Consider the following 12,528-nt stretch of genomic DNA (forward strand, 5'->3'; position numbering starts at 1 on the left):
AGAGGAGAGATTTATATACACACACAGAGAACATGAAACAATGGGTTTATCATACACACTGTAAGGAGAGTGATCACTTAAGATAAGCCATCACCAGCAGCAGGGGGGGAAAGGAGGAAAACCTTTCATGGTGACAAGCAAGGTAGGCTAATTCCAGCAGTTAACAAGAATATCAGAGGAACAGTGGGGGGGGGGGGGGGAGGGAGAAATACCATGGGGAAATAGTTTTACTTTGTGTAATGACTCATCCATTCCCAGTCTCTATTCAAGCCTAAGTTAATTGTATCCAGTTTGCAAATTAATTCCAATTCAGCAGACTCTCGTTGGAGTCTGTTTTTGAAGCTTTTTTGTTGAAGTATAGCCACTCTTAGGTCTGTGATCGAGTGACCAGAGAGATTGAAGTGTTCTCCAACTGGTTTTTGAATGTTATAATTCTTGACGTCTGATTTGTGTCCATTCATTCTTTTACGTAGAGATCTTTTGACAGACAATTTGGTGCATGCCACGTTGGAAAGCAGATCTATGCTGATTGTCACAATCTGGGTCCAGACACCCTGGGACAGAGAACAAGTGATCTGAACCCAAAGAATAAGCAACTGAATTAACTCATTGTATACAATTATTGTACTATAAAAGTGCATTGAGTAAGACAGTATAAAACTGGTGAGACACTGGTGATGAATATCACTGAGTGATGCAGTACGGGATGTGGGTAAAGAGTTGTGTGTGCTGGAAATATGTTCTTAAAATATGTTTTGGAGGCAGAGGCTAGACAAGCCTGCCTTAGACAAAGGACTGAATTTACATATCTGGGGCAAGCTTTGTAAGCCATACACAATGAAAGTACATTTACATATGAGGTAAGCAAAGCAATCAAGCATTGGAAGAAACAGCTTGGTGAGCTCACCAGAGTCTGAACTCCCAGGTGGTTTTCTTGGCTCCTGAAAAATGGACTCTGGGAAATATAAGGGGAGCAAAAAAAACATTCTGGTTATCCATCACATAGGGGACAAAGGGAACAGCAACCTTTGAGCCTGTGAACATTGGATCCTCTTGCCTCCTAGAGGGCTGGAGATGCTGGTAGCTTGATGTAAGTAAGAAACTATTTTACGCAAAGATAACTTGCTAGAATTAAGTTTTAGAAAGCATGTTTTGTTTTGCTTTCAACTATTTTCTGTTATCTCTGCTTAGTATAACTTTAATCTATGTTCTTTATTAATAAACTTACTCTTAGTTTTACTATAAATAATCTCAGTGCTGTGTTTTAATGTAGAGTGTGTAGCCTCATGGAGCCAGGATAGTGTGTACACTGCCTCTTTGCAGGCAGCAAACTTAATTTCTGAGAGTGTCCAGTGAGAGGGACTGGATGCTGCACAGAGAAGTCTCTGGGGAACTCTGGAACTGGAGGTTGCTGGTGAGGCAGACAGACTGGTGTAGCAGGGCCCTGACACTGCCTAACCTCCAGTACAGCTCTCCCGTGCTGAGGCAGAGAGAGTTCCGAGTGCCTCGATAGAGCATCACACTGACATAACATATATTAACTGGAAATATACACTCAGACTCTAAGAAGCATGACAACACTTCTTTAACCGAGTACTTCACAAACTTGGCTCAAAAAACCTAAAAGGAATCACAAGGGAATACACATAGCTTTCAATCTCAAAATATTCAAAGGATTAGTAAGGCAGTAAAAAACGGGGGAGGAGGGACAATCATCTAAGTAAGTGTCTGGCTCCGGTCTTGCTGGAAAATTGATTTTTGAGCCAAAACTATTATTTGCTTGCTCAGATATTTATTTTGTTTTCAAGTTGCAGTAGTGACAGACTAGTACCAATCAACCTTCATTGCAAAGGTTTTATCAGGCACAGTTTTATTCATTTTGTTAGCTGCTGAATTTCGTTCAGTAAAGTCCTCATGATATTTGATGGGAACATTTTGGAACTGGGAAAACAACTCAAAGGAGGATGTGGAGGAGAATAGAAACCAACCTATGTGAGCCCAACTGACCTAGGCAATTGTCTTCCCCAGAAAAAGTTACAACTAAACTAATGTAGTTTCTCAATGCTATAGAAAATCAACTTTTCAGCCCAGCGTTAAAAACATGTAGTTCAGATACCCTCATGTTACTAAGTTTTTAACCAACTACATAACAACCACATTAAAAGAAACTGGAGTGGGAGAAAGGGGGTTGGGAGGTAAGGGAAACAAAAACCAAAAACACTGTTTTAGTCTAGAACCACTTTAAAAAGGGGCATTAATGGAATAGTAAAAAGTTAATGGGAGAAAGACATGCATCCCTCTGTTCCAATTTTCTCCCCTAAGAGGATGTGTTATGAGCCTTTATTTAGGCTTCAAATGATAAAAGCTCAGCAATTCAAGAAATTAGTATCATGGTTAGGTGGCTGAGAGTGAAATCAATCTGAGGTTTTCAGAAAGGACTTTCTGTGGTGCTGCCAAATCATAAAATCAGAAGTGTCAAGTCATAATTAGCCACGCAAGCAGGCAGAAATAAACTCTCAACATTAATTTAACACTTGCTAGCCACCGAATAACTTTCACCATCATCACACAGGAGCTGTACTAGTCATATCATGACACACTTCAGTACTCTAAATCACAGAGTGCATCCATTGTTGGGGGGGGAGGGGAGAAAAAGTAATCTATTCCCCAAGAAACTGGCATCCCAGCATCAAAAAACAAACCCCCCAAAAAACCCAGACTCATGAAAGTATTGTCCCCACTTACAATATTCAGAAATTGGACATTCATCTGATCATCCACCAACAGGTAACAAGATATTCTGTTTTCTGCCAAATAAATGTTTACCTATGCAACTTTCTGAAGCTGGTATTGAGCACTTCTACTCTAAGTGCTCATCTACACAGGGGATTTTTCCAGTTATACTGATAACTCAATCGTGTGGGCACTTTTACTCCAGGATAAGAGTGGCTTTTTGACTTAGCAGAAACCGCTTCCAAAGCAGCATAAAAAAACCCCAAAGGCAGACATCATCATACTGGAATAACAGTGCCCGCAGGGGAATTAACCAGTGTAATTTTAATTGCCAGTGTAAATTTACATCATTTTAATTCACACCCTAACTCATGCCGCTTAGCTTCCCTGCTTAGATAAGCCCTAGGGCCCATAGCTGCAAAGCTATTGGGTCCCTTACTGCCATGTAAGCACTGGCCCAGGATTTGGATAACAATTCTTGTTTTCCAACAGATCTAAGGCCAACAGACAACTTATGGAGACAGTTGGAGGAACATTGTTCACACTTCTATGTCTAATCTTTTTAGTGCCCCCTTTTAAAAAAAAAAAACAACCAATCAAACTTCATGTACACAAATGCAAACAAGACAATCATTTAAGAACTCATATGCTCCTGCTTATTCTGCATATAATTGATCCCCGACATGAAAAATCATTGCTGTGATAAGAAAGGATCAGACCAAAAAATGCCTACCACTTCAGGTGAGGAATAAGCAACAGCAGCACACCACTTAGAGAAGCAGAAATATTGTTTATTACAAAGTGTTCTTATGCAATAGGAGACAAAAAATACACAGTATGTCTCAGTTTTCCATAAGGCATCAGCTTCTGTTAGAAAGCACAGAACAAATATCAACATCACATCTGTTTACAGTTTACCTTACGTTCTCCCCACAATCTACACATGCCATTTTCAGGCTCTTCTTCCTCAATCTTGGTCTTTGTTTTGTTTTTACGCAACACTCAGTTTCACTGCAACAGATACAGGCTATTTTCAACTCAGGGGGATCTATTAGGTAACAAACTAACATTTTATAGATATTTATTTTTGCTGTTTTTAAATAAGCGCTGAGGTTAAGAAGGAACCTTAGCTGAGTGAAGAAACCACATAGTAGGGTTTTCTTCTAACAGCCCCTTCTTCACCCCCATTAATACAGGCCATTCGTCCAGTGATGTCCAACATATGGCCCTCACAGCTTTAAGTTGTCGTGATGAATGTGGGAATGTTGGTATGTTTAGGATTCCTATGCATGCCTCTGTTTCCCTCGGGGCTTTGCATTACTATGTACTGAGGCCTGCTCTCCCCAAGGAAATTACATCCGTATAGCTTGAAAAATTAACACTCCCGAGAGACGTAGCTACACTACTGACCTAACCGCAGCGTAGATGGTGCTAGGTCAACAGAAGAATTCTTCCACTGACCTAGCAATTGCCTCTCAGGGCGATGGATTATCTACACTGATAGAGGGGAGGGATAGCTCAGTGGTTTGAGCATTGGCCTGCTAAACCCAGGGTTGCGAGTTCAATCCTTGAGGGGGCCATTTAGGGATCTGGGGCAAAAATTGGGGATTGGTCCTGCTTTGAGCAGGGGGTTGGGCTAGATGATCTCCTGAGGTCCCTTCCAACCCTGGTATTCTATGGGAGAACTCCCTGTCAGCGCAGGTAGCGTCTACTCTTAACACATTATAGCAGCGTGTAGACATCCCTGGTGTGTATCAGGAAGAGATAAGGTGTTTGACTCACATAGCAGACTGATAACTTGTTTCCAACCAAGCTGAATAAAGTTGACATATCTGATTGGAGGATCCGGAAGAGACAACAGAAACCCCAATGACCATGACATTCACACTTAGCAAACAACAGCCAAAAGGAAGATTTCCCTCCACCTCTCTGCGGAGAGCCAGAGCAAGTCCTGAGCTGGAGAACAAAGGGGAAAGGTGTCATGTGCTGTGGCTGTGTTAAGAATGGAACTCTCAGAGGAACAGGGGAGCTCTCACATGGGATTAAAACAAGGAAAGGGAGACAGAGAGGAATCAAAGATGGTTGCTACAGCAGCATGGCTCATAGCTAGTCTGACCTTTGGCTTCGCCTTTGCTTCTCTATGCTAGCCTCAGCATGGTCAGGTTCTGTATGCCAGGTGACTAATAAATTATCTTGTTTTGAGAAGGCTGTGATGCTGCTGCAAACACTTACTGTGAGCACTGTGCCCTGAAGGGGCAGAACAAGTCCCATGCAGGAGTCTGGATTGGCTGGACAGGCTGCAAGGAGAGAAACAGGGACAGCTTTTGCCCAAACGCCCAGTTTTGGAGTCAGGGAGGCCACGGGCCTGCCCTTGCGGAATTGTGTGGTTCCTTGGGGTCCAGCACAATAAAGGCACAACCAAGATCTTGTGGATCTGGGACAGCTGTGCTCTTGGAGGGGGACTGTGTTAAAAAGAAAGTTTCCATTCGACTATAATTGGAAACGTGTCCCAAGTCATGCCATTTGTAAGTCTGAGCAAGAGCGCTGATTTAAAACACTATGGAGATGCAATTAAGGGTATCACCCCAAATGCCTCCCACCACTTCACCAGGAGCACACTGAGCAGCTGGTTTCCCTTCTTTGCCACAGCTACTCAACAGCTCACCTGCTGGCTGTCTGCTACATCACAAGGAGAAGAAGAAAGTAGCTCTGGCTGCTCTTTTCCCTCCATTAAGCTCTGAGAATCCTGCTAACAGCTCGGCTGTCTCTGCCTGAGTCCCAGCCTAAGGGAGTGTGCCTAGCAAAGGATGGCTCCCTTACCCCACACAGCCACCCAGGGCAGCCCAGAAGAGGAGAAACTAAGACCCAATAGCCAGTTACCGGTTCCCAATTCTCTTCTCCAGCCCAAAGTAGGGCTGCTTTAAGTAATGCCAACTCAGTGGTCTACTAAGGGATGTATACCACCTATGTACAGGTAGCTAGCGTGTAATGTGCTCCAACCAAGGAAGATGTAGCAACTGACTATGCCAGCTTTACATTCACTGGAGACTTTCCACATATGGAGATAATCCCAGCAGGGGAACTTGGAGGGGCATGAATAGTGAAGTCGGAGCAGAACAGGGAAGAAAACATGCCACAAAGTATTGACTATGGCTCCCTGACCTTTCTGAAATAATGCGTTTGGCCCTCAGGCTGAAGAGGTTTGACACCACTGCTCTAGTGTCTGGGAAATTAAATGGAAGTTACTGAGGAAAGGAGAGAAGTTTTGCCATTAACATTTTGGAAAATCCATTAAGATTCCCTTTGCTTGATGCAATATGTGCATTACAATCCCAAGCAGTCACCTTAATTTAGGACAGTGTTTAAAAACAACTGTTAGAACGTAACACTACACAATAAATCTTAGGAAACACAGCCAGTGCCTGAATGCTTAAGCTCTCAGAGTTTATTGTCCATTCGCATTTATCAGATCCCAGACAACAAAAGCTATAAAAGTACTTCCATCAACTTGCTAACTTAACTCTTTGAAATCTCTCAGCCAGATACACGAATACTTTAAAAACACATCTTCAGTCTTGGTAACATCTGTGTTCCTGCTCTTATCTTTTGTTGTTTGTTTGTTTTTGGTCTTGTAGCTGTGTTTGCAAATAATGAATATCAATATGAAACTAGCCTGTGTTATACATGCAATGTACAGATGAGGAAGTTCTGTTGAACCTGTAAAGATATGTGCCCTTACTTTTTAACCAAAGTGTATTTATTTCAAATTTAATAAATGAGTCAATCTGAAGAGCGAGGTGCATGTACAAATACATAAAACAAAAATAGGAACCACATCCCTATTAAAGGCATTCAAAAACACCTATATAAAAAACTCTTCCCATCCTCCTATCAGTCCCCCCCCACTTTTGCATATGCAGTGAATTCAGAGTTAGCCTGGCCTGTGGCTCATGTAAGCAGAATCTAAAAGGCTTTTTAATCTGCTAATAAGGAGTTACCTATCCTAAGTAAGTCCTGCTTCCCAAACACATTCCCTCCACACAACAGCAGTGTTGGAGTTGCGTTCTTAGCCATGCAGCATTAGAAATTTTTTTGAAGCAACAGTTGGCAGTTTGGGCTCACCCAAGTGTGCTCAGAGACGTACATTTCACAGACTGAAGGTATAAATAATTCACCCTGCATTTAACTATCCTTCAGATCATTATCTTCAGAAGCCCAATATACAACTAGGCTCCAAAGTAGTAGGGAGTCGAAAGTGGCAGTGTGGCTGAGGGATAAGTAACCCCATAATCTGATTCCTGAAGTCTCCACTGTAGAAGACTGGTTAACAACGAGGTCCTTGGTGAAGAACCCTGCTAAATAAACAGTAAGCAAAATGGTCTGCTTTAGCATAACTAGTAACTAAGAGCTCTTTTCACATACAAGGCATACAACTTGAGTTTCCCAGGGAAGCTATGGACAAAGAAACAGAGTAGGGGGCCATTTGAGATGAAAGGCCAAATTAATACTGGTCAAAAAAATGCGATGTTGCCAAAAAGCACCTTGTCTTCAGAAGGGTGGAAAAGGTGGTGTAAGATGAGTTAACCATTACTGTCTGCAACTTGGAAACCCTCATCTCAAAGGGCAGGTCCATGGTTCTATCTCCCAATGAGAGACCAGAGTTACACAAACAGGAATCAGAGTAGCAGCCGTGTTAGTCTGTATTCACAAAAAGAATACCACGGGTGCCACGGGTACTCCTTTTCTTTTTACAAACAGGAATGTCTCCAAAATGAGAAAGACCTTGCTAGGTCTTTGGCTATGAACCCGAGACAGCCAAGAATGCCCCACTGGAATGCCTAGGTATCTCTTGGATTTTTCTCTCTCGGGTCTCTGTGAATGCATTAAACCACGGGATACACTGAATTGCAGCTGGAAGAATGAGCAAAAACACAGGCTGTTCTCTCAAAGGGATGGCATGTGACACCATCCACTCTGGAGAAGGAGTTCACTGGGAAAGAAATGTGACAAACAACTACTGCAACAAGAAGGCGCTGATCTAAGTATTACATATTTAATAATTCATACCTGCAACATTTCCCAGGGTACCGGGCACTATTTTCTTGGTTTAAAAAACTCGCACATATTGAAACAATTGCCCTTTAAAGTGAACGGATGATCACTGTGGCTCTATATGTACAGATATTAAAGTAAATACCATGAATTACATGAAAATCTGACACTCCAAGAGCTGTCAAATTTTAAACTATACTACAGAATAGCCCATGACAATTCTACTTCTGGAACTCACAGGAGAGTACTGCAGGTTCAGTTCTAAGGACTGCTGCTGAGTCTTTGGAGAGACCTTCCATGAAGACTCTAAGGGTGAGGAGCTGTCCAAGGATCTGCTGAAGAATATGGAGCTCACAAGAGGCTGCTACTATGGAAACAGATCAGCTTGGTGGAGCTGTGAATCAGTCACCAGACTTGTATATGGAGAGCTTCATCTGGCACCAAGGATTATGACCAACTGCCAGTCAGCCCAATAGCCCATTCCAGTTCTTGACAAGTGAACTGACCACATATGAGAAAAATTCACTTCTAACTTACTTTCCCTCAGTAAGTTCTTCAGACACCCAAACACACCCACTCACAGACACCCAATAAAACTAATCAAGCTTCTGCTCCTATAACTGGGAAGAAAGAAAAATCCTGTTCCTAATTTCAAGTAGTTGGGAGGTGCTCAGACCACCGACAAAAGTTGGCGCCTGTGGTACTAGGGAACACCTTGCATTGCTCTGTATACCTCTGATCAGTCCAGGAGCAGATATGGTAATGAAGACCATATAAGTGGACAGATACACAAATCTACCCCACAGATCCTATAGTTCTGGAACTCAGTTAAGCACTCTGCACTTTAAATTTAAAGTGCTAACTGCTTAATAATTTAACATTTAATTGCTATGAAGATGGAGGAAATCCAATCTAATCAGATAAAGACTTAATTTTTATTTCAAAACCAAAATATGAATTTTAAATGCGAAAAGCAACCTACTGTATGCCTGAATTTTGAGTTTACAGAGTATTCCACTTTGAAATTTGCAATGAATAAAAAATTTAAATTTTTCTAATTTTTAGTAGGGCATTTTGAAAGGCTTGCCAGGCAAGAAGTTTTATCCTATACTTCTGAAAAATCTAAATATATCTACAGACAGAAAAAGTTGCACAGCAGTAACTCATTCCTACAAAACATTAGGTTCTATGCAGCAAAACTATAAAGGGAACAATAACAGATCTGTAAACAGCACATCCATAATATATTATTGGCAGCACAGGTAACAGTGCTGTTAGGTAAGGTTGCTTCACACTTTCTATTATGGGACCCTGTTTTCAGTTGCTTACAGTTTTGCCCATCTTTAACTGCTCAGGTTGAAGTATTTCATCCTGCATGTGCTCAGGCAGATTTCTTTTTTTTAAAATAAAGTTTCAGCTAAATGGATCTGCTGTTTCCCAGAATGAGATTAGGGAAATATCTGTTGTTTTGCTCATGTTAAAATAATTCTTACAACTGTTTTGCTGAGAAGCTCTAGCACTTTCACACTCTGTAGGAAGGAATTTAAATTTGGTATGGGGAGAGGCTGCCTGGTGTCAGGGACATGCCTTGGGCCATCCCCAGGAAATACAATCCAAATTTGGCCAAAGTTATAAGCCTCTGAAAAATCTCATGTGCACCTGCCCAGTAGAGAGAGACTTGTTAGTTGGCAGCTAAATTCTCCAAAGATTCCACCTGCACTGAGTATGCTCCAACCCCTCTCAGCTCCTACATGCCAAAATGGACAGCCCAAGTGCCATCCTCACAAAGCGTGCTCCATGCCAAGGATGCAAGGGCTGACCAGGACTTTCCTGGCTGCTGGGAGCCACAGTGGCACTAGAACTAAGAGCAAATACACCCTCTTTGAAGTGCTCGTAATGCTCCCCTTGCTGGTACCCAAGCAGCAAAGAGGAAGCTGCATTCACAATAAGAGGAAAAACAAGTATCTTAAAGCATATGCTTTAACAGGACATGAAAAGTCAGACAGCAAAAGCTGGCTCTAAGATTTAAAGTACAGACAGACAGGATTACCTGTACCACAGCCCTGTTGAGAGTAGTCTGGTCTCTGTTAGCATGTCAAGACCGTAGTATCCTTAAGGAATGCCATTTCTTCAGAGAAAGTGCATGGAACCATAGATAATATAGCCCCAAAACAGTGAACATGAGAACGACCATATTGGGTCAGACCAATGGTCCATCTAGCCCACTAGCCTATCTGCCGACAGTGGCTAGTGCCAGATGCTTCAGAGGGAATGAACTGAACAGTTGGTGACTCCTTTCATCTGAACGTGTCATTTACAAAAAAAATATTTAATTTCATACCTGTGAAGTCGAAATAAAACCTGATTTCCCTCCTGTTCCCCTATTACCTAAACACTTTATTAAATTATATAATCCAAGTATTCCTTTCCCCATCCACTCCCATCTTTTATCATCGTCACAGAATTCTTTCATTGTCCTGACACAGCTAGATAAAGTCATGGCTGTATCTTCATTATTCACTCTCTGGAATACACAACCTTTTTGCATAAAAACCTTATTAACTGTCCCTGTGCCATGACTTGGTTAAAACTTGTAACCTCAGAGTCTTTTGCTGCCTAAAGACCATTATAGGTCTCTCGTTTCAGGAATACTTTTTGAAAGTTTTAAATGAAAAATCGTGACTTGGTCTTTGTCTTACAATTTTAAGGGTTCATATTCTGCTTCACACAGGACATAATGGCAATGCTAATCAGCTTAAATTTAAGGTTGCAGACATAACCCTCATAATAATTTCTTCCCTGTGAGGGGTGGGGAGTTTGAGGTCCCCTTTGCATTCCTTGCCAAGCTTCTCCATTACACACAGACCCTTTAGGTCCCATAATCTCAGTTGTATGTGAGTCACTAAAAATGAATAAAGCCATACTGAGACCACCAGTTAAAGAACTTGAAGGTCTGTCCATTTGGGATAACAGGCTGTCTAATCTTCTTTCACCATTCACAGCAAATCAAGGTGTGGAACATTTTAGATTGCCCTACAATACTTCCAAACATTTCTTCAATCATAACAATAGAGTAATGTGGCAGAAAATAGGGATGACTGCTGTATTAATAAACTTCAGCCTGGATACAAGCATGTGTTATACCAAACTGCACTCTTGGCAGTTATGAAAAAAAAAATCTGTTTAACACAAACTAAGGGGCCTGACCTTGCTGCTATTAGATGTAACTGCAATTTTCGACCGTGCATCACAAAATTTTGTTTCATTGCTTGGGCAGTTGGCTTAGGTGTTGGACTCTCAAAATGTTGAGCCTGTTCAGGCTGTAACTGATAGAGCAGACTCAGTCTATCACTGGAACACCATCAGTCTGTATTAGAATCGTACTCAGTGTTTGCCAATACACAGAATGTTCAACAATGAAGAAAACGTAAAGCAATATTACTTATTGAGTTATCTTCTGAATTAGTTTGCTTTATACATCACACCCTTGCTTGTAAGTTTATTAACCCCCAACAAAGATATGAACAGAAAATATAAAAAGTATGAGACGGTATCTATTACTGTCAGACATGTCTCTTTCTTATAAAATTATTGACACACTGGGCTTAAAATGAAGTGCCTAAAACCACCTGGGAAATGTAGGTATCTAGCATAACCATTCACTGTGTGTCACTCACTTATATGATGCTCTGTTAGCTACCTGTAAGAACATCGCGGGGGGGAGAGGTGAGGAGGGGAAGAAAACAGAAAAAAAAAATTGAAACAATAGGATGTGAACCTCACCCCTGCTCTGGTCCCTGTACACCAGGTAAAGGGACTCTACAGGCGCTCCAGAACTGGCTGGTGGAGAATTTCCCAGGTGCATGAACTGAGGAAGATAGTAAATTGCTTTCTGAGGACCACCAGCAAGCTCTGGCGTAGGAGGGGTGCTGGGGACAGGAGGGGACATATTAGGAGTGGGAGAAGAGCCTGCACCAAGTATGGGGATTTTCAGGTGGCACACACTGTGGAGCAGAACATTAGTAGCCTGTGGTGGGTACACTGAAAATTAGAGCGACTCTCCGTTCTGTTCCCCTGAAAGTCATTCCAGCCTCTGCAGCAGCCCAGAGCCTAGGAAGTGTAAAGTTGGCCTTAAACCCACCTTAGCCTCACACTCTGCTTGAGTTGCAAGTTCTGCATCATGGTGGCTCTAAGAGACACACGACAGAACCTCACCCTTAAAAATATTTGAAGTAAGCCAATAACAGGAAAAAGCTTACTTTCCTTCAACTCATCTACAAACTGGGTTGGCCTAAAAATTCCTAATTTGTTTTATTGGCCTTGCTGAGTAGTACGTTCTAGTGTGATTTCTGTTGTTGTTGTTCTAAGTACTTTTGTCTTGGTGGAAGAATTACATGACAAACAGCTTTATAATATAAACCCCATATTGAAATACACAGGAAAAAAGGCACACCTACCCTTAGAAGTGCCCCTGAAAAATATACAGAAACTTCCAAATAAACTGCTAGGAATTATAACCTTCTCTTTCCTATTCCAGGGATCAACTTCCAACATGCCACTGACACCAACACATACACTATAACTCACTTAAGGACAATAATGTTGGTGCTGTACGTTGCAGTGAAAAATATAATTTGGGGTCACAGTCCTCCAAGAGTTATGCACATGCTTAATTTTACTCACAGTGAGTAATCCCACTGACTTTAACGGGACTATTTGTGTATTCAACATTAAAAACATATG

At 41.6% G+C, this 12,528-nt stretch overlaps 1 protein-coding gene across 15 annotated transcripts in view; it reads right to left on the bottom strand.

Moving 5' to 3' along the window:
- The window catches only part of BCL2L11 (BCL2 like 11), a 50,375-nt gene that overhangs the window by 27,543 nt on the left and 10,304 nt on the right, over window positions 1-12,528 (bottom strand). Inside the window, exon 3 of one of the 15 annotated variants that reach the window (XM_038396084.2) lies at window positions 376-554. The exons of 12 other annotated variants lie outside the window; for them this stretch is intronic. In XM_038396084.2, coding sequence (XP_038252012.2) covers window positions 466-554 — 89 coding nt within the window. In that variant the 3' untranslated portion in view covers window positions 376-465. Of the gene's footprint in view, window positions 1-375; window positions 555-5,150; window positions 6,451-12,528 lie in introns of those variants that run through there. 2 more of the 15 variants (XM_043512400.1, XM_043512398.1) reach the window with 2 other exon arrangements.

The sequence above is a fragment of the Dermochelys coriacea genome, chromosome 3 (assembly GCF_009764565.3).
Source record: "Dermochelys coriacea isolate rDerCor1 chromosome 3, rDerCor1.pri.v4, whole genome shotgun sequence".
Lineage (NCBI taxonomy): Eukaryota > Metazoa > Chordata > Testudines > Dermochelyidae > Dermochelys > Dermochelys coriacea.